Source organism: Neltuma alba, unplaced genomic scaffold (assembly GCF_004799145.2).
Source record: "Neltuma alba isolate B1F8T4 unplaced genomic scaffold, ASM479914v2 tig00004376_pilon, whole genome shotgun sequence".
NCBI lineage: Eukaryota > Viridiplantae > Streptophyta > Magnoliopsida > Fabales > Fabaceae > Neltuma > Neltuma alba.
In genome coordinates this window covers 105625-126885 of record NW_021633680.1, presented here as the reverse complement: position 1 = coordinate 126885, position 21261 = coordinate 105625, and the positions used below count along the sequence as shown (strand labels likewise).

General features: G+C 35.2%; 3 protein-coding genes across 6 annotated transcripts; all 3 read left to right on the top strand.

Annotated features, from left to right (window-relative positions):
- The first annotated feature begins 6473 nt into the window (after positions 1-6473).
- LOC114744485 (uncharacterized) lies at positions 6474-12402 on the top strand. Its single transcript, XM_028932657.1, has 10 exons — positions 6474-6722; positions 7617-7783; positions 7858-7922; positions 8490-8530; positions 8664-8752; positions 8826-8939; positions 9635-9712; positions 10592-10660; positions 11259-11339; positions 12044-12402. The coding sequence occupies exons 1-10, from the start codon at positions 6584-6586 to the stop codon at positions 12149-12151; spliced, it is 951 nt and encodes a 316-aa protein (XP_028788490.1). The 5' UTR covers positions 6474-6583; the 3' UTR covers positions 12152-12402.
- Positions 12403-14692: 2290 nt separating this feature from the next.
- On the top strand, positions 14693-17419 carry LOC114744493 (transcription factor bHLH47). Of its 3 annotated transcripts, none has more exons than XM_028932668.1 (5): positions 14693-14831; positions 15478-15604; positions 16152-16270; positions 16646-16773; positions 16959-17419. In XM_028932668.1, the coding sequence occupies exons 2-5, from the start codon at positions 15537-15539 to the stop codon at positions 17340-17342; spliced, it is 699 nt and encodes a 232-aa protein (XP_028788501.1). In that variant the 5' UTR covers positions 14693-14831; positions 15478-15536; the 3' UTR covers positions 17343-17419. The 3 variants fall into 3 exon arrangements, with proteins under 3 accessions (XP_028788501.1, XP_028788500.1, XP_028788502.1); XM_028932667.1 differs by lacking the exon at positions 14693-14831 and adding an exon at positions 14997-15076; XM_028932669.1 differs by lacking the exon at positions 14693-14831 and adding an exon at positions 15231-15358.
- A 978-nt stretch (positions 17420-18397) lies between these two features.
- On the top strand, positions 18398-20889 carry LOC114744490 (HVA22-like protein a). Of its 2 annotated transcripts, XM_028932662.1 has the most exons (6): positions 18398-18454; positions 18531-18620; positions 18770-18796; positions 18918-19040; positions 19814-20060; positions 20157-20889. In XM_028932662.1, the coding sequence occupies exons 2-6, from the start codon at positions 18559-18561 to the stop codon at positions 20220-20222; spliced, it is 525 nt and encodes a 174-aa protein (XP_028788495.1). In that variant the 5' UTR covers positions 18398-18454; positions 18531-18558; the 3' UTR covers positions 20223-20889. The 2 variants fall into 2 exon arrangements, with proteins under 2 accessions (XP_028788495.1, XP_028788496.1); XM_028932663.1 differs by lacking the exon at positions 18398-18454 and having other exon boundaries at positions 18463-18620.
- Positions 20890-21261: the final 372 nt, after the last annotated feature.

Here is a 21261-nt window from a genome sequence, read left to right as displayed (position 1 = left end):
CTACTAATTTATTTTTTTAATCATCAAATATTTCCTAAAAATGTGTAACTAAATGATATAATGTTGCAACTAATGCGGCATATCTCAAAACTAATTGATTGTTGAAAATCAAATTTGATTGTCCATGAGGGATAGATGAAAAATCAGCATATGATCCAGCCTTATATGAAAGATCTTGTTGTTCTTCAAATGTTTTGTTTGTCAATATCTGAATCAAACATTAGTAGCAGCAGTTTTTTTTTTTTTTTTAACTTCAAGTATTAGATTTGATTCATAATTCATGATATATATGTGTGTGTGTAAGTCTGAAATCATTTCAGCTGACACATTTTGTGGCCCATAACAAATGATTAATGATAAATATATGCAAAAACTATCATCAATATATGCAAATTGAAAATAAAATAAAATAAAGTTCAATCTCAACTAAAATATGATAACAAGCGTATGAAAATTTGGGTTGATCAATACCAATAGGTAAGGATCTTAAAATCCTCTGTCGAAGCATAAGAATGTCATTACTTAGGCAAATACAGAAATAGTTCAGTGCAATTTACTTCTTCCAATAATGCTTATTTGACGGTTGTTTATAAAAACCGTCAAATATTAGACGTGTGTGTGTATATATATATATATATATATATATCACTTTCCTGAAGGTCCCCATCTAACACACAATTCAACATATATAAATACTTGAAAGTCCCACGTCGCTTGTCTGAATTCTGATGAAATGTGATCTAGACAAGATGTAGTATCTGACAAACAAACGCGCATGATCTAACAAGGGCTTATTTAGATTATTGACGATAACTATGATGTTTATCTCCCAACTAACTTTTTCACATTTATCCCGACTTGAATAATATATTGATTATCCCGACTTGAATAATTTATTGATTATCCCAACTTGAATAATATATTGAAATATCAGTTTTTTCAAAGCAAGAGATGCGAAGAAAAGCTAAAAGTCAAAAAACATAAGGAAAAAAAAGTTGTTTTAACCTTAGGTCCCGTTTGGTAGGAAGTATTAAAAATAAAGAGCAGGAATTAAGAGTGGGATTGAGAAAATATATTTAAAAAGTATTTAACATAAGAGATTGCTTGTTATATTGGATTAAACAAACCCATGTATATGGAATTAGGGAATACCATGAGGAGAGATGGTATTCCCGAATCCCACTTTGATGAGTTTGTCTAATCCTATGTAATAAGCAATTACTCATGTTAAAAACTTTTTTTAATGATTTTTCTTAATTGCAATTCAAATTAAATCTCCATCCATCGTTTTCAATACTTCGTACTAAACGGAACCTTAGAGTAATGGCTTTTGGACAAAAAATCAGTTTCTTATAAAATTATGTCAAACATAATTTTTGCCGTTTAGTTAGCCTTTTTTTTTGGGTCCTAACTGATTTTTAAGGCTTCGTAATGCTATCCCAAACATGCATTAATTAAATGAGATTTGTGTTGAGATATGGAATGTGTAGCAGTAATTAAGATATTACTACTTTGATCCTTAATATAAGACTTAATTGACTAATTTGTGGAGGTTAAAAAAATTAGTTAAATTATTTATTTATAACAAATACGTATTGTCTTTTCTAAAATACCTTTGTTAATCATATATATTAGTTAGAACTACTATTTAATGAAACATTTAATATATGTAATTACTATAAAGACTATTTTAGGAAAAAAAAAAGATAAACATGAAAACAAAATAAATTAGGTTCTTATATTTATGATTAAATTAAAAACTAAACAAGATCTTATATTAAACATCAGAACTAATATTTAGTAGATTAGTTTGATAGACAAAGATATATAGGTTGAGAGAGTGAAATGGCAAAGAGTTGATTGGGGGGTAGTATCATTAGGTGGCGGCAGGATCACGTGGGGGCTCAGCCAGTCAGCCTACACGTTGGTGGTTTCTAGTTTTAAGACGTCATAAGATCTACTCAGACCCACCACCTCATCATCTACCCCTTATTTCTCTACCACTATTCTACATCACACACATATGCTTGCCATTTCCCCTCAGTTATAATTTCAATGTTCACTGCTTTACATCTATATATATATATATATATAAAATTTATTTCAAGTTGTACTGTTCATAATAGTTATTATAAATATTGTGGCTTGCTTTAAATATAGATTCATGATTTAGTTTGGCGCCGGCGTACTTAGACAGTTATATAGTTTGCTTTAAATATTATATTACGCACATAGTTATGTTTGGAATATATATCTGAGATGGACAATTATATTTCAAAAACTATAATGCAGTCTCTGATATATATTTATATATATATATATAGGAGTTTCGTAGAGTTTGGGAGAAAAATCCTTAATCTGGCCGAGTTCGTGTTACTTCTTATATATTTTGAATGGCAAAAACCTGTTTTCCCTTTTATGTAGTCACCAAAAAGCTCAATAATATAACCTGGATGAATTATTATACTCACCCCATGATGAATTTGGGTGGTGCGTATCTTAAAAATCAATTTTATCTTTAACCATAACAAAACTAGTTTTTTTTTTTGGGCACATTATGCGGTTGACAATTTAATTCAGTTGAAACACAATCAAATAATGGAAATACTGATGAGATTTTTCTAATGAATCGGCTCAGCAATAATATGATGTTTGTCGCATTCACTTTTACCAACATATTCTTGAAATTAAAGTACTTTCTGTGGTGAATTTTTTTTTTTTGGTATTGAATTAACGGTCACTCATAAAACGTAAGTGATAGCCTGAAAGGGATGAGATGAACTGCGGTTATATGTAGAGGTTTAAGGTTCAAAACATCTGGATATGTATATGGGGAAAAATTATCAATGTTAAGTTTGTCATAAAGATCAAAATGTAGATTTTTTTTGCCCAGGGAAATCAAAATATATATTTGAATATATAACATGAAACATGTTTAATAGATGACCACACCCCTGTGAGACAAACTTGTTTTTATGGACCCTAGTAATTAACATAGAGCTTAATAAATAATAAAAAATCAACTATAGAATCATTCTAATGACTTAGGGGGTGTTTGGATACCGTTAGAAGTGTTTTTTAAAAGTATTTTTTTTCGTAAATTGAGATAATTTTCTCTACATATTTACTTCGCATATCGTAAAATCACTTTTAAAACTATGGTTTGATTTTAATCTAAACACCCTCTCAGATAGAGAGACATATAATGGGACGATATTGCGCTTTGTTTAGAACAACTTTAGAATGTAATACGTACCCCAAAAAAGAGATGAGCCTTTGTATATGGTTTGTTTGGTCATTAAAGGGTATTTTAGCTTTTTCAACTATTCTAATTAACAACATTTGGTCTCATGAGAGCCTATTTGGTTGGATTACATGAAAAAAGATTATATGTAATCCTAACGCAATCCAACATTATTTTCAATGTTTGGTTAGTCTAAGGTAATAATGTAACAGGTATCGCATAATAGCATCATAATTCCCTTAAATTCAGTGATATGGATTGTATTAATTAAAAAACCCATGTAATCCCCATTACCACTGCCCTGAATCTGTTCTTGACTTTTCTATCCCTCATCCTCACCATCGCGTGGCCACATCCTTTGAACTATATCAGCAGCAATCTTCACCCGTGTTCTTCTCCTGTCCACTAACAGCCACCATCGGAGTCACCACATCATTCAAACTATAACCATGACCCCGAGCACCTTGCGTGCTCCTCATCCATGAAGAGTTCACTCAAATCTGAAGGCCACGATTGCCATTCCCAGTCCAAAACCACAAGGTGTAAAATGAAGGCCGTGAAGAGTTTGCTCAAACCTGAACTTTGAAGACCCATAATGATGAGGTGGACAATAAGCGTGCTTCTTGTTGACTCGTATTCCAAATCTAAAGCCACGGGGGGGAAATGTTCTTGAACCTGAATCAAATTTGTATTTGGTTCATTGTTTCCTTCTCCAAATCTAAAGCGCGGCTATTGCTATCTTGTGATGCCGACGGCGGACAATGGGAGGAAGCCGTTGACAGTGAACAAAGGGAGGAGGGCGATAGGCAGAGTTACATTACATGCCATTTCCTTCTATTACATTACATGCCATTATGGCAAATTTAGTGAGCCAAACGGGTTATAATTTATTTTTTTGGCTTAATGATGTCACAAGTTATTAGGCAGTGTAGTGATATTACTCTCAAACCAAAAAAAAAAGAAGAGTTAAATACACCGATCATTTTTCTATTTCATTTTAATTACAAAAACCTCCTATCTATTTTTAAAAACGTACATAAATCTTTCTTATAATTAAAATATATGTTACACAAACCTTCATCTTACATTTAAGATTCAAGTTTCATCCCCTCAAACTGCGGTCAGCAGACCATTCAATTTGACTTTAAATTATTTTTTCAATCAAAATACCCATTTTTTATAAAACAAAAAAATAATTCTAATACATATATTTTAAAATTTCTAATATGTTATAAAATTTATTGACTTTGATCTAAATCATAAAATTTTATAATTTTAATATTTTATCATATATATTAGAAATTATTTACTTTGATTTCTTTTAACTTGTAAAAGCATATTTTAAATATATAATTTTTGTTTATCATAAAGTTTAAATGTTATAAGTCTGAAAGATTTTGTGAATTATTTAAATTTATAATTCAAAATTTTAAAAAAATCTTTGTTACAAAAATTTATAAACATATTTAGTCAAAGTACATATATATATTTATTGAAAAAATTATTTAAATTTTTATCAAGTTTTTTATATTTGCCTTAACTGAATAAAATTCATGTAACTGTAAAAATATAATTTAAAAATTTATTAGAATGATAGGTAAAATAGTAAATAAAATTTATTTTAATATAAATTTTAGTGAAAAATAATATTTTTAAAATCTTGTTAGAATATTTCTAATATTGTTAACTAATTAGACTAAACTATATGTTTCTAATATAAAAAAGATATTTGTGTAATTAACACAATCTAGAAGCATAATCACGCAATGCTGTGCGACAGTTAATTATGTGGTGTGGGCCTACGTGCATAGCGCGCTCTTATTTTTATGAAAGCTTACTTTATTTATTTATTTGTTTTAACGCAATGAACGATATTGCAACTTTTATTTTGCTGCTTTTAAGTTTGGAGGAACTATTTCACCACTTAATAGTTTAAAATACCTATTTTTTCACATCGTTTAAGGATAAACATAGTTTTTAACATCATATGAAATATCGATGTGATATAAAAATTTATTTTAAATGAACAATACATTAAAATAATCAATTGTTCGAATTTGATTGGAATAACATAATATGTTAAATTAGTTTGAATACATTAAAATCGATAATTTTATTCAACATAACTGAATTTAATTGCCAACAACATCATATTAATTTTTTGGGTTAAGGTGCGCCCAACACCCCAAACTATTTATCCAGGTGCATCCAGTGGCTTAAAGTAATTTTGGGTGCATTCAGTGTCCTAAACTAATTAAAATGGTGCGTTCATATCCCAGGCTAACAGAAATGTTATGTTTAATCGTTAATTTCCTGACTCAGTTTAAAGTTGACCCCAGATATTCTAAATGGTAGACATATGGGCACCCGATGTGTATTATTCTTACTCAAAATTGAATTTATTTCCTTCCTCTTCTTCTAAATAAATTGACTTTTGAGTAAGAATAATACACATCGGGTGCCCATGTGTCTACCATGTAGAATATCTGGGGTCAACTTTAAGTTGAGTCAGGAAAGTAACGGTTAAACATAACATTTATGTTAGCCTAGGATATGGACGCATCATTCTAATTAGTTTAGGACACTGGATGTACCCAAAATTACTTTAGGCCACTGGACACACCTGGGTAAATAGTTCGGGGTGCTGGGTGCACCCCTTAACCCTAATTTTTTCCCTCCAATGACATAATCTATGATAACCAAAAGAAATAAATTAGGTGAGTTGTTCTCATCAAAAACTCATAGCCTATGGCAACATATACATCTTACATATTTTCAATTTTTCATTGCTCATTTCCAAAAGCTACTTACACAGATGGGGGGAGTGGAAAATGAAATAAAAATGTTAAGTTAGCGATGTGTCATTTTATTTTGTCTAAATTTTTTACTTGATTTTGGATATGCCAAAATAAGTATTCAAATCTACTAATTTAGTTTGTTGATGCTTGATATAACTCTAATCCTGCTAAAAAACTAGGTCTTAATTATAAGATTTTATTTGTAATCCTAATTATAAAATCTTGTTTGTAGTTTGCAAACGAGATTTTATAATTAAGATCAGAGCTAGTATATCATAATGTTTTTTTATAATTTTTCTTTAATTAATAAGCATGAATTTCAATGAAGTTTGGGAGAAAACAAGAAAGAATAAAAAAATATAAGTTGAACGACGAACATGATGAATAGTGAAATGAATGGTGAGTATGAAAAATGAAGGCCAGAAGAGACTCCATCACCAACAATGAGGGCGAATCAGTGAATGGATAATGGTGAAGCTACTGCCTTGATTAGTACTCTTTACCCACTGTTCAGCCATTTTGCACTGGGCGAGGAAACAAAATGACGGGGAGAACTGTTAGCTGGTGGACTCATTCCAAAACCGTGACTTTGATCTGGCTCCTCTCTGCATTCTTATTCTTCTGCTTGTTTCGAATGGCTATACTCAATTCTTCACACGCCGTAGTACCATCTTCTTTAGGTAATTACTTCTTCCTCTTGTTTAATTCTCAACCCCCCCCCCCCCAAAAAAAACTATATTGAAGCTTGAAGGGTGGAAAACAATAAATTCTTGCTAACAAATCCATATAACTTTAGTGAAAATGCAATAATTCAGATGGAGAATTGATTTTCTATCTTTGATTTGACAATTTAGCCGACTAGGAACTGGTCGGGTGTATTTTTTTGGTCGATGCGTAATTCCCAGCGAGGCGGATCATAGCCTCCTACCATTAGCTAGCACTGAAGATATAACTGATGGGGTCTTGAAGTAATTGTTTCCTGTTTCAGCAGGGTTTCTCTGAATTTCTCTGTTATAAAGTATCAATTAATATCGTGAATCTGTTTCCTCAAGCCGAACCCCACCCCACTGAAGAAATCCTTGCATCCTCTTCCGCTTTTCAACAAGAAAACCCAGCATTTTGAATCCACATCTTATTAGTAAATCGCTTGTCTTTTATGTGACTTAAGCAGATTATATTTTTACTACCTAGAGTATCATAAAGAAGCTTTGAGTGCATAAGGGTGCCAATTCCTCAACTTGCTATTTAGTTCTTACGAAAGGTTAGAATTTTCAAAATTATGGCTTTCCTCATCTTGCTAATCACCATACAAGTTATCAGCAGAAATTTCCTATGGAGCGTCTTTTAATTAATTCCCTTGGATGCTGGCCTTATGGTTTAGACCCGGTGGGTCAAGGTAGGAATCACAAGCCCTTAACCATTAGGCCAATCCCTTGACGTTAAAAAAGGTTTTTAAAATCTAATTTTGATTTTGGTAGACAATTTGTGTGTACGCATATATGCATGTATGTGCTTATTAGTCCCAAGAGGGGCATAGAGTGTGAGTTAATAATGTTTGGAAGGGCCTGGATCAGATCCGAAAATTTCAAACTCGGAAAGAAGATCCAAATTATATGAAAATATGGAAAGAGATCTGGATGAGCATGGAGCTGTTTTCCTAAAGCGTGGTAAAACCTCCCAGTCATTGTCTCTTTCTGATCTCTTTATGCTAAAGGATGGATCAGTAACACCAGTGCTAAAGGTAATGTGAAGTAACTGAACATGTTAATTCATTTATACTTTGACTAGCAGTTAATGGCTACTTCCTGTGTGCAGCCTGCAAATCCTCCTGTAAGAGCTAATGTTTTGTATTTGAGCACTGAATTCTCAAATCCCATATCGTAAGTACCGGAACTTTCTCCCTCTCCCTCCCCTTCCCTCCCTCCTTTTACTCTAGGTACAGAACTAATAATCATTATTATACATCTTCGTTAATTTGTGACATATTTGCCCTGTACATACACCGTTTGGAATTGGATGATCATATTTTGATACCCTAGTCATTGTCTATTGTGCCGCCTTCTTTATCTGATATGAGTTGCATCACCCAGTCAGCTCATTACACTTGTGCAAAGCAGATCAGACAATCAGGATGCATATGATAGTAGTAATATTCATGGGAGTAAGAGTTAGAGTTCTCTAGAAACTTCTAGTTGGTGCATCATTAAGCAGAGAGAACACCTTATCGAGCCCTCATGAAGGAAAAACCAAAAGATTCTGACAAATATATTTCAAAATGGATACTTCAGATGCCCCTGTTTGTGCCAAACAAATGTATTTCAAAATGGACCCTTGAGAGTCAGAGATGACCCTGTTTAAGATTATCACAGTATCCTCACCATTTGCAAGTCCTTCATTATTTTTTGTCTTCTATTTTCAACCTTTCACTTCTGGCTTACAATGCACAGGAAGGCTGTAAAGAATATTTTCCACCCATACTTTGATAAAGGTAAGCTATATTTGGATTAAATAACAGATTCTAGTTCATTCATCAGCAGTTATTTTTAAATCACTTGAATAGCTTCAACTTCCCCCCATATTTTGTTTCAATTCATTGGCATTCTTTCACATGTGTCGGTTAGCAATCTGGTTTCAGAACTCTAGCATGTACCACTTCAGCATGTTTCATGCCTCGCACCACATTGCACCTGTACCTGCCACCAAAGAGGAGGTAAACTTTCAATGGACATTTTTGCTTTTACTTGGCAACGCATTGATCTAACATGAGCGTAATTTATTTTCAGATAGATGCTGAAGCAGCCTCTGTGCAAGCCGTTGCTCAGACATTCCGTCCTTTGAATATTGTATTAGATAGGGTGGTTCTGACTTCAACAGGAGTGCTTTTGGGTTGTTGGCAGGTTAGTTTCTATAATCTGAATCCTCTCTTATCTTTTTTCTTTACTCTCAGCCCATCCACAAAAGGGATGATTTGCACAATTCATATGCATGATTCCTTGATGCTTTCTTCTCATCTTTTCTCTCCCAGTAAAAAATAATAATTGTGAAGTTTGACCAAGAGAACATTAAGAACTTAAGAAGTATTTGACCCTAAGTGAGGTCTCTGTCTTTTTCCCCTCAGTGAATGCCAAGAGTATCCGCCCATCCAAAATTGGATGTAACACTAATTTGTTTTGGGTTGAGAGGGCAACAGTAAAACTTTCCCGAATTTAGTGTCTCTAGAAACTGAACCATGGCCATTTCCTGAAGTCCAACCTGCCACTACTATTCAAACAGTCAGTATGTTTACGATCTATGAACTTTTATTCTTTGACTCGTTCTGATTTTAAGGTTTAATGGCAGAAATTTTTGGCATTGTTGTTTTCACCATGAGAAGGAAATATCAAACGCTTATCTGTTAGCCACTCTTACTGGCCAAACCTTCTTGTTGAATTAGTGATCAATTCTTTTGTTTTTCCCCTAAATAAAGACGATGGATATCAAAAAACTTACTTTAATCTGTTTTATGAAAAATCTGAAACCATATCTATATATCTTTTAGGATATCAGACCGCATTTCACGACACCGCACTAATTATGTGTGCTTATCATGCAGGTCACTTCTGGGACAGATCCCATAGCTATTCGCGCTAAGTTGAGAAATGTGCTTCCACGTGCACCAGAGAAACAACTTGTGAGAACCAAAACAATATGAAATAAATATTCTGTTTTAAGCAAATTTATTCGTATTCAGCTGAAGCTTCAGCACCTTGTAACATTTCAAAATTTTAATAGAATCTTTTCTATCGCCATGCACAAAAATTTAGCATCTTGTGGGGAATGAAGTTGGGACATGGCCTTGTTTGGCATGACCTGAAATGTCCTCCCTTTGGCTCTATTAACCTGAGATTTTCTCTTTAGAGTTCAGCAAGTTCTAACTGATCTATCTGTTACAAACTCTGCGATTCTTACAAGTCCGCAAGACAATTTTATTGTGCACTTGTGCTTTCTTATATTTAGGTCCCCATTTGTTTACTCACTCTCCATTTAAATGTCTTTCCCATTTACTGCGTCCTGTTTTCAAGATAAGAAGCAAAATGCTTAACAGTTAGATTCTTGGGCCCATCATTGTACTATGTTATATTGTTCAACTACTATATGATATACTACCTCCGAAAAGCTAGTTGACTAATTCGAGTAGATTAAGAAAATTAGTTAAGTTAGTTGTTTGTAATAAATAGGTGTTGTCTTTCTTAAAATACCCTTGCTAATTAAGTGTATTAGCTAGAACTATCATTTGATGAAACATTTAACATGTGCTACTACTACAAGAGTTACCTTAGAAAAAATAGATAAATATGAGAGATAAAAGGAATTTGGATCTTATATTTAGGACCAAATTGAAAGTCGAACTAGTTTTTATATTAAGGACTAAGGGTAGTTAGACATTTGATTGGTTTATGCTGGGTGGTATCTCAATTTAATTTGTGAACTTAATCTGACAATACTACTTATGCCACTGACTTTTCTTAGCTTTTTGGTTCTGGCTGATCTAGTATCATCCTTTCTGCAGTATGATGCTGCTATTCTTCACACGTCTTTTGCAAGGCTTTTGGGTCGACCTAAAGCGTTGCCTATGGTAGTATGCATCTTCAGTCTTCCTTTAAAAATCGTTACTATGTATTTAGCTGATTTTCATATTCTCCAATTGCATTTGCCACTGTCCTGAAAATTTACTTTTGTCTGTCTTCTGTGGCAAGGGGAAAGATTACATCTTTAGAATGCTTATTAGAGGTGAACAGAATACAAAGTCTTACTGATATTACTTTGCTTAAGTGCACATGCAAGTGTGGTTAAATTGCACTGTATGATAGTATAATGTTCTATTGTTTTGTGATATATGCATGGGCAGACTCTAATTGGTAATATATCTGAGGAATGGTAAAGCGTCAACTGGTGTTTAAATAAAGACTAAACCAAATGAAAAAGAAAGAAAATGAAGGGCAGTTTAAGCATTCCTTTGAATTTCGACATTGAAATTTGATATTGTGGTGAATCACCTTTTATGGAGTTCCAATTTTTAATTGTTAGTTAATGATAGTTCTGCATTTTATTTTCCCCGTGTTGTTTAAATTCCAAAATATACCCCTGCTTTCTTGCCTGAGAAATGAAAAGTATGTTTTTTTAATCCCTTTTTTCAGCTCACCACTTAATTGCCTCTCAATTTTTGTTGCGCATAGGAGCTGCATACAACCTCAGAAGAACTCCAATTCTTCCATGAGCTAGTTAATCGACTCAACACAGACCTCCATGGGTTCAAGGTTTGTGGTCATATCATTTCTAGGGCAATAAGTTTTAGAATTGCAAAAAAGTCAGCATCAAAGCGTCTGGTTGGTAGAGTGAAGCTTTCTTCCCAATTCATCAGATCAAGTGCATAGTAGCCTGTCATCTGTCATTTTTAACTATATGCATTTTAGTACTGTTTTGTTGTTATGCTTTTCTATAGACTCATTTTACGTTTTAGTCATTGGAAAGTGTCACTGATATGAATTTTGTTCCTGAAAAGAAAATATTCTATAATTAAGTCCTCAGTTTCTTTTATTTTGGTTCAGCTTGGGCCTAATTATTTCCCCACAAAAGGACCAAGTTCTCTCCAAAATGAAGAAAACTAAGGATTCAACTGAACTTGATTGGTGTCGATGAAGGAGGGAGATTTGGTCTCCTTCCTTGTTCTTCAATATTTCTTATATTTTTTAATCATTAATTGATAATTTTCATATTTTTCTATTGTTTTTTAAAGCATGAACATGTCAGTCATTTTATATCTTCATTATCTGTTTTCCTTCTGGTTTCATTTTCGGTTCTGTTCGCAATTCTGAGTACCAAATGGATTTGGCGTGCAAAACTCTAACCGGTGATAATTTTCATTCACTAGTAAATTGTGAATTTAGTTTCTTTGTTCCCCCTAAATTTTATCTGACCTTCATTTGACATGCTGATGCATTGCCTGCAACCATATGAGCAGGCAACGGTGTCTGAACTCTGGTACGTTGAGGAACATGACTTGCTTGCCCTTGCACTGAATGGAAGAATGAGCGTTCGCAGGTTCAAGCTTGGCTGCTCAAGAACATGAAGTTGAACATAGACATAGATGCTTGTGAATAAAACTTAATATTACTTGATGCAATGAAGGTTCTGGTATATGCGTAATGACGAGTGATTGCCCACAAAAGGAAAGAATGAAAACATACCCACTTTTTTGACGGTTGGGGAAAAAAAACTTTTAGTTGTTGGGTTTATTATTGAGTAAAGTGTTTAACTTTTTGTGACTGGTGACTGGTATAAAGTCGTAATAATTTTTTTTTTCGGGCTTTTGACTTTTAATTTTTCTTTAAATTTGAATTTTTTACAACTGACTTTGAAAATATTATGACGGAGTGCAAAAGCTGGAATATTAAAAATGCAAAGACGAATGTGTTGTATACCATGCCATGATGGATGATCTTGGCTACCATCTCTGAAGATCAACTTGATAGATCCAAGAGAATGTGAAAGATGACGCTTCTGACAAATTTGGGGTCCTGCTTAGATTGCCAAATATCCTACTTCACCGTACGTTGTTGTGAACCAAAGGATCCAGGGGCCATCAATGCCCACTTTTTTTTTTGTTTTTTTGTTTTTGCCGGGCATCAATGCCCACTTGTTGTTTTGCCTTCTGCCACTATGCGTTCACGATGTTCCATTTTCTTTGGGCTTGAAACAGATTGCCCAATAATTGAAGAGGGGAAATTCCTAAGATAAATCACAAAATAATCAAAATTTTTCTTATCAGAATCAAGGTTTGAATCATCGTTGAGAGAGTTACTGACATTTAGTGTTTAAAAGTATGGCGAGTAGAATTACCTTCAGTGAGAGAATGCCTTGTCAAAAAAAAAAAAATCTCTTATCATGTGAGCCTCAGCCAAGGTCATTTGTTTGATTGCAGCGGCTTGATTTGTGGGAGGCACGCGCTTTGGAAATGTTAAGGACCGTAAAGCAAAGGCGTCGGGGCCCACCTGTGACGGCTACCCTTCTCGTCACGCCCTTCACTGTGGATGCCACACGCTTTTCTCTTTCTTTATTCCGTTTTATACATTTTTGTCCCCAAGCGCCCTCGTCTTTTTCTATTTCCCCTATCCTCCCCTTGGTGCCGACGACCAGCGGTTTGCCTCTGTCTCTGATGGCAGTGGAGGGCTGACATGGACAAATGAATCAGAGCTGACCTCAACGTGTTCCTTTGTGGCTTGCCACGTCATCATCAGAAGGGGATGGGACTAGCTCGTTCCTACTAAATCCTAACCACTGGGCAGCATATTTAAAAAAAAAAAATGCTCACATACTTTTAACGTACCGTGTCACGTGGCGTTTGTTTAATCTGACGTGTTGTCATCCCCTCGGTCTGGTTTCCACCCCATTTACGGCACTCCCAAATTATTTTAATAGTGTGTGTGTGAGTGACGGCTGAAAAGTGCTTCTTCTATTCCTCTTCTTCCTTGATCCGTGTCAAAGGTCAGATCAATTGCTCAAACTCCCACCCTCCTATGAAGATTGAAGAAGTGCGTGGGTCCGCCATTTTCTCGCTTTAGCTTTCTACCCAACAAATTTAGTTTCATGCTTTTTTAATTAAAAATAATAATTAGCTAACGAATTGGAAAAGAGGTCACAACTCGCTAAATTAAGTAATAAGTAAATGCAACGTTGCATGTTTCTATTAGTAAATACACAAGTGACATGGTATATTGAGAATATGCAAGAATTTTTTTCAACTCTCAATCATATTCAAAAATAGGGAACCCAGCGATGGATTTGAAAATTAAGGTGAAGTACATGAGTCGTAAAGATTTTTTTTTTTTTGTCATTAGTAAAGCGGGTGGAGAGTGGAGACTCTAATATTCTTTAAAAATACTATCTCATTTTCTAATTATAAGAGCTTATTTGTAATTTATAATAAGATCTTATAATTAGGATACAAGATAATATATGTATATATATTCATATACTCTTTCGGTTCTAAATATAAGATCCTTATACACAACACACTAGTAAAAAAGTCTTATACTACCTCCGGTCTTTAATATAAGACCCTATTTGACTTTTATTTTGGTCCTAAATATAAAACCTTAATCCACTTTGTCTCTCATATTTATGTATTTTTTCCCAATATAGTCATTCTAATAATTGTAGTTCTAGCCAATATAGTTGATTAGTAAGGATATTTTAGAAAAAACAACACTTATTAAGTATAAATAACTAACTTAATTTTTTTTCTTAATCTCCTCAAATTAATTAATTAGATCTTATAATTAGGATCGGAGGTAGTATTTAGGATTAGAAAAGTATTTAGTTAAACAATAAATAGAAAGATATAAAAAGGAGCATGACTAGTGCGGCAGGGGAGAGAGAGGAGTGATGAGGTGGGCGGGTGAGGATAGAGTGGGCGCCAGAGAAGGGAAAAGGGAGAACAGGCGAAGATCACGTGGAAGACTTCTTGAGAGTGCTTCGTCCCACCAAAATGGCATGGGCTCGCCACGCGCGTTCCTGTGACAGGTCCTTTCCCGCCACGCTCTCTCTCCTCCGCGCCGCCTCCTTCCTCGTCCACCCTTTACAAAAGTACAGAATATCCCTCCCTCTAACTCTCTCGCCTCTCGCCCTAATTCCCAACCAACACCATACTGTTCTATCCCCTGCCTTACCTTGAATTTTATCCTCACTCTAATTCCGTGTTTTTCTTTTTCACCTTCCCTTCTCAACCCCGTCTGTTCGGCTTTAAGGAGGTAAGAGCTCTTCTCTGCTTACGTGTTCTTCTGATTGCTTTCAAAGTGATTTATTGTCTTTTGAGTTTGATCCATTGAATTTCTGTGTGCCCCCTTTCGTTTCTTGCTGGTAGACTTCCATTGAGTAAGTGGTCTTTGGGAATGAAATCTGGGGAATTGGTTTGATTCTCTCCTGCGTGAATTAATTAGAGGAGAAATGAGGAATTCGATTTGCTGTTGCTGGCATCTTGGCGGTAGAAAATACGGTGGTTTTCTTTTTATTTTTCTTTACATGATTCAATTTCCTTTACCTTTCTTCGGCATCTCACAGCGTTAGGATCTCAATGAGTTGAGTGTTACAGACTTGCAGCTAACAATACTGCCAGACTAGTTACAAATTCGTTATGCATTAATTGGATTTGTTAGTTTACCAATTACAGTCGATCATGTGACTTATATCGATGGACAGGGGGACCGTGAGGAGGCGTCAGAGTGGAGGCAGATAGAGTGCTCTGCCTCTGCCTCCAGACTAATCTTAATAACTGATAGTTTGGTTTCCTTGTTGCAGAGCCTCCTGAACTACTGGGGTTTTGCCTATTATATGTTCAATGCCACTGACAATCTCACACCATATTGATGTGGATTTTTATTTTGTGTCTACTTTTAGGAATTTGTGTTGTACTGGAAGAATTGTGTGAAGGCATCTCTGGTTTTTGTTACTTCTTTATGGGATCAGAAGCTCCCGCTATGGCAGCCGAGGAAGTCAATATGTTAGAAGGAACATCAAAAACCAGGTCTGTCATTCTAATGCGTGGACATTTGGTTTTTACTGTCAGTTGATATGCCTTCCAAGTCCATAGTAGCCTAAAATAATCTATACATTGACGTTCCCAAAACAAAAAAAAGAAAAAGAAAAAAAAGAAATCTATACATTGAAAATTATAATGTAAAGAGATTTTGTTGGCTACTTTCTTTCTAGCGCATCATTCGATCCATTTGTTTCCAAAGCATACTTGTTTACCCATTATACTAAATTAGTCTGCTCTAAATATGTTTTTCAAGCCAGGAATTCTTTGAATTGGTTTCAAGGCTTTTGATGTAATGGCTTAATTGTGTTACAGACTAATACAAGAATAAGCTTAACTAGTTTTGAGTTTTTGATTGTCTTAGGTATTTTTGTTAGTTGTAGTTTATGGTCCACAAGTATATATTTAAGTTTAAATTACTTGAAAATAGTTGTAATTGTGGCAATACATGTCGTAGTGGCTCAACACCATCAACTTAGATTGAGCATTTGGTGCAAGTTCTGTATTGATCTTCTGAAATCCTTGTGTGCTGCAGTTCTTGTCCTGGTAAAAAGAACCAAGGGAAAATTCCCAAAAGAATTCACAAGGCTGAAAGGGAGAAAATGAAGCGTGAGCATCTGAATGATCTCTTTGTCGATCTTGCCAATGCTCTTGGTAATTACTTGAGCCACAATCTCATTTTTGAGCTTTGCTTAAATGATGCTGCCTGACCCCTCTCTTGAGAGATCTCCAAATTACATTTTGAAAATCTATACTCCCTTTTCTTGAAATAACAGCCCCACACACCCTAAATAATATCATTCTTGAAGGTGCTCTTGCGGTATTTTAGCTTTAGGGGATTTGTGAATGTATTCATACTGGGAGAGGGGGCTGTGTAATTTAAGTATGAACTGTCCTTCTATTTCCTATACTTTTGGTTTTTACTTTATAGATTAAGTTACTTCCATCATGTTACTAGATATGATATTAGTTTTGCCATTTTCCCCCCTGCTAACTACCTTATTTTTTGGGATGGGTTGGGTTGAACAGAACTAGGTCAGCAAAACAATGGAAAGGCGTCCATATTGTGTGAAGCCACTAAGCTGCTAAGGGACCTGCTCGGTCAGATTGAGGCCCTTAAGAAGGAGAATGTGTCTCTGCTGTCTGAATCACATTACGTAAGCACTTATCGCACTTGTTACTCCTGTCCTTTGAATTTATGTAATTGAGAATCTAATCTTTCCGCTAGCTTCTGCTTGTCAACTTTGCAGCATACTTTGAAAACTGATAATTAGATTTTAGATGTCAAAAGTTATCTGCATTTTAGTAACAAGTTTTTCATGCATTTGCTTTCATTGAGCAGGTTACCATGGAGAAGAATGAGCTGCAGGAGGAAAATTCTGATCTAGAAACACAAATAGAGAAACTTCAAGGCGAGATAGAAGCACGAGTAGCACAATCTAAACCTGACCTAAATGCACCTCCTCCAACAGAAGAACTTGAGCCACCAGAGCAAACAATTTTTCCTAGAGAGTGTCTCCAATTGCCTACCGTTGATCCTACATTGCAACGAGGACCCGCGGTAGTAGTTGTCCCCTTTCGTCCCCAGCTTCAACCTTCTTTTCCCACCCCAAACATCACTGAGCTCACTTCAAACTCCATTGTTAGTAAACCTCATGCCAGGTATCCAACCCCTGCAGACTCATGGCCATCGCAGTTGCTTGGAGAGCAGCCAACATCAAGCTAAGAGAAGTTGAACGTGCAGAGTTTTATTTTCACTGGGTGTTGGCTGCACCTGTAGAGTTAGTTCATTTCCAAATCAGCAACCACATTCGTACATAGACTGTTAATTAGATGTGTCTCTAGATCTGTGTCACTCACTCATTTCTTTAATGATGGAATTAACTTTCGACTCGAGCTTTTGGTCCTGTCCCTAGTGGCTGCTTGAGGCGGAATTATTTCTTAAAAAAGGAGGCATAAGTGAAGAACCTTGTTACGGGCAATTCGAATCTTCTAAAGTTATAGAAGTAATTACATATGATTAAAAAAAATGCTTTAATCAAATGATGGGGTTAAATCATAATTGTGTAAATCTGATAGAGCCTTTGTAATGGAGACGCGTCCCAACTCCCACCAAGTCCGTCATAGTAAAGGCTACGTCCTATCTTTATCTTTACTCCCTAGCAATTATATATTTAAATAAAAGAAACATTTTCTAATACAAATTGCACTACAAAATAAATTTTATATTTAGAATTTTTATATTCCACATCAATTAGGACATACCCCGAAACTGAGAACAATAATTTAATGGGCATGGGATCGGAATAAAACTACAGTGCTTGTGTTGGGTGATGATATAATTTCAAAAACTATTATATTATATTGTAAGAAATAGAAGTGATAGATCATAGAAAATACGTACACACATATATATAAGCGATGATTTTAAGAAGTATAAATAGTGCTTTATTTCTAAATTTATTGAAATAAATTTTAATTTTAATTTCTTGAAAAAAAAAAAAGAAGAGTACCATCAATTCTATAAAAACTTTTGTGTCTTCTAAAAAATCAATCGGAAGAAAAATCAAAGTAAAACTGTAAAAGAGACCCAACACCGGCAGCTCGCAAATTCCGGAAAGGAACGAGGTTCAAAAATAAGGTTGGTGTAAAAGATTCTGTGCTTGAGGCCCAAAGTGGTCCTGCGCTGGGATCAAGGAATCAACGCCTAAGACTCAAAAGCATATAATCTGAACCCGAACTCTAGCAATGCACAGTATGATTGGAAATTGGAGCCTACACTCGGATGCACTGACACTCTAACTCTAACACCCACAGGCCACGCTGGTTTTCTCCCAGGTAAGGTACACAGAGCACCTTTTTCTCTCTCTCTCTCTCTGTTCTCTTCGGTCTGATCGAAACCCACAAGCTACAGATCCCCCTTGAGAAATCACGGTGTGGAAATGGGGTCTGGAGCCAGAAATTTCCTTAGGGTGCTTCTCAGCAACTTCGATGTTCTTGCTGGGTAATGTCTTTTCTCTTTCTACGAGTTAGTGGCTTTACAAGTTTAGCTGATTTTGCCTGCAGCCATTTGGATTTTCTTTTTTTGTTTTTATTCAATGCCATTGTTATTTCATACTGACTAGTAACATATCTTTCGGATTTCTTGTCCAGCCCCTTGATCAGTCTCGTCTATCCTCTGTAAGTGCAATGTTTACTTCTTTTTTTTTCCTTCTTCAGAAGACGTTATTTTAACTAGCCTGCGGCACTTGGAAACTGAATTTAATATTATGTCTTGTGGGATTCTTTTGCTCAATCACAGATATGCCTCAATTAAGGCAATTGAGAGCAAGTCTCCTGTGGATGACCAGCAATGGCTCACTTACTGGATTCTCTATTCCATGATCACCCTATTTGAGCTTACTTTTTATAAAGTTCTTGAATGGTAATCAAGTATCTTACCCATTGCTATGAATCATTTTTTTTTATCTTTTGTATGTTCTGCTTGTTAAACTGGAGATACTCTTGATTTTATCCCCAGCATAATCTTTTGAGGGTTGCCGGCAACGTAGTTAATCTTTGAACCATTTTCCATTGTCTATTAGAAATATTTTTCCAGTCATGGGTGAAGTGCAGTAGTCACATGCTGTTTTCTGTTAAATCTTTTTGGATTAGCCCCTAAAACTTGCACATATTTTGTATCCATTTGGATGCGTACATCGTATTGATGTATTTTATGGAAACTAATGAACCCAGTACAAATTTTATTTTAGTTGTCTAACGATTGGCTTGCAGACAAGGCATCCTTTCTTTTCCATTGTGATTTTAGTTTTCAATAGTGCTGTCATAAGTATACAAACATGAAGGTTTTGAGAATAAAAGATTGGAAAGATGGAGGTATTACCATCATGGAAGGCTTGATGGATCTGCATCAATGTGAGAATATTAGAGGGTAATCCTACCAGGAGGGATCTTTTTTATAATCAGGTTTATCCTAAGATTCTCTCTCTAATTTCCTAAATCATAATGTGAGAATCGATAAATACATCTGGGAATGAGAAAGCTCATCCTTTTCAGAGGTAAATCTTTCCATATAATTACCCAAGTATATAATGTAGGTCATAGACCAACTTTGATCGCTTTGGATGATTACTGGCATAAGATATTTAGAGGAAATGATACTAGACTACAATAAAAATTCTCAACCTTTTATTGCAGGATACCTATCTGGTCATACGCAAAGCTGATATTAACCTGCTGGTTGGTCCTCCCCTACTTTAATGGTGCTGCCTATGTTTACGAGCATTATGTGAGACCCTTGTTTGTCAATCCTCAGACTATAGTAAATATCTGGTACGTGCCAAGAAAAAAGGACTTCTTCAGTAAGCCAGATGACATTCTAACTGCTGCAGAGAGGTACATTCAAGAGCATGGAACAGAAGCATTTGAAAATATGATCAACAGGGTATTTCCAATTTGTAATGCTTTAATATTGCAGATATATGTACTTTGTTATTAATTCTTCATGACATTAATGCCCGGCCATGCCCCTGTTATGTAGGCTGATAAATCAAGGAGGAGGAATGATGGCTATACAGCGTATGATGATCACAGTTATGGATACTGAGTATTGTTTCTTCAATCATGTAAAATGCAGTATTGTAGCATGTCTTGGATGATAGGATGGGTTTCATGGACATGTTCGCTCGGTTCTTTTACTTTGTTTTCTTCTTGTCGTTGGAGATAGTTGATTTTTCCCCGTGTCCTCGCTTGTCTTGTATGGTATTCGATAGTATGTAATTATCCCAGGCTTGGTCATGCGTTTGAACTTCCATGGTCGTGACACCAAGGTACATAGATAATGGAGGTACAAAAGCAGCTGTGTTGATATTATTCATAGTTGGCTCGCATCCCCCTCCCCCCTCTTTCTCTATCTCTCTCCCCCTCTTCCCCCATTTTAGCGATTCAAGCATATTGATTCACCAAAAGCACAGTTCAGGACCTCAAGCTGAAGCTAAGCCTGGATGAAAGGGTTCTTTCTGCTCAAGAGGTGCTCGTTTGAGGGATCCAATCTTGCAATGTGAAATAGTTAAAGGAGGCTTGTAAACTTACTGGTGTCCAGCGGTTGGCGACAATGACTTCATGTATGGAATTTTACCGAAGAAGATGATGAAATTTTTGTGGATCTGGCGAATATCGTTGATTTTGAGTTGTTATGCTTTAATTCATGAGATCAGCATTGATTCTTGAGTTTGTTAACAAATTTCTTAAATGGTTTTGTTTGCTTCTGTATACCATGATTTTGTGCTTCCAGATGCTTTTGTTGGAAATCCGTGCATTGATTCCGTGCTTTCCAGAATGGATTTCTGGTCAATTGTGTGGATTGGTCTCGGGAACGTCTAAATTTTTTGATTTCTGGATACAGTCGACGTGTCTTTGATTGCTTACTCTTCTTATCTCTGAAGCCTTTTTCGTGCTTCCACGTAGCTCTGCCTTTGTTTCATGGGAGAATTACAATACAACAACAATAAAGCCTTACCTTACTAGATGGGGCCGGCTATATGAATCGCATGTTATTGAGTTCTATTCAAAATTAAATTTTTGGATTACACTAAGGTTTTAAAAATTAATTATAGAACAAGTTTCAGAAGTTATTATTTTTTATT

Coding starts and splice junctions, on each gene's coding strand:
- LOC114744485 (XM_028932657.1), top strand. CDS start 6,584: ATGACGGGGAGAACTGTTAGCTGGTGGACTCATTCCAAAACCGTGACT. Junction 8,753..8,825: donor TACCTGCCACCAAAGAGGAG/GTAAACTTTCAA, acceptor ATTTATTTTCAG/ATAGATGCTGAAGCAGCCTC. Junction 9,713..10,591: donor GTGCACCAGAGAAACAACTT/GTGAGAACCAAA, acceptor TCCTTTCTGCAG/TATGATGCTGCTATTCTTCA.
- LOC114744493 (XM_028932667.1), top strand. CDS start 15,028: ATGAGGAATTCGATTTGCTGTTGCTGGCATCTTGGCGGTAGAAAATAC. Junction 15,077..15,477: donor TCTTGGCGGTAGAAAATACG/GTGGTTTTCTTT, acceptor GTCTACTTTTAG/GAATTTGTGTTGTACTGGAA. Junction 16,774..16,958: donor TGCTGTCTGAATCACATTAC/GTAAGCACTTAT, acceptor TTCATTGAGCAG/GTTACCATGGAGAAGAATGA.
- LOC114744490 (XM_028932662.1), top strand. CDS start 18,559: ATGGGGTCTGGAGCCAGAAATTTCCTTAGGGTGCTTCTCAGCAACTTC. Junction 18,621..18,769: donor AACTTCGATGTTCTTGCTGG/GTAATGTCTTTT, acceptor TTTCTTGTCCAG/CCCCTTGATCAGTCTCGTCT. Junction 18,797..18,917: donor ATCAGTCTCGTCTATCCTCT/GTAAGTGCAATG, acceptor GCTCAATCACAG/ATATGCCTCAATTAAGGCAA.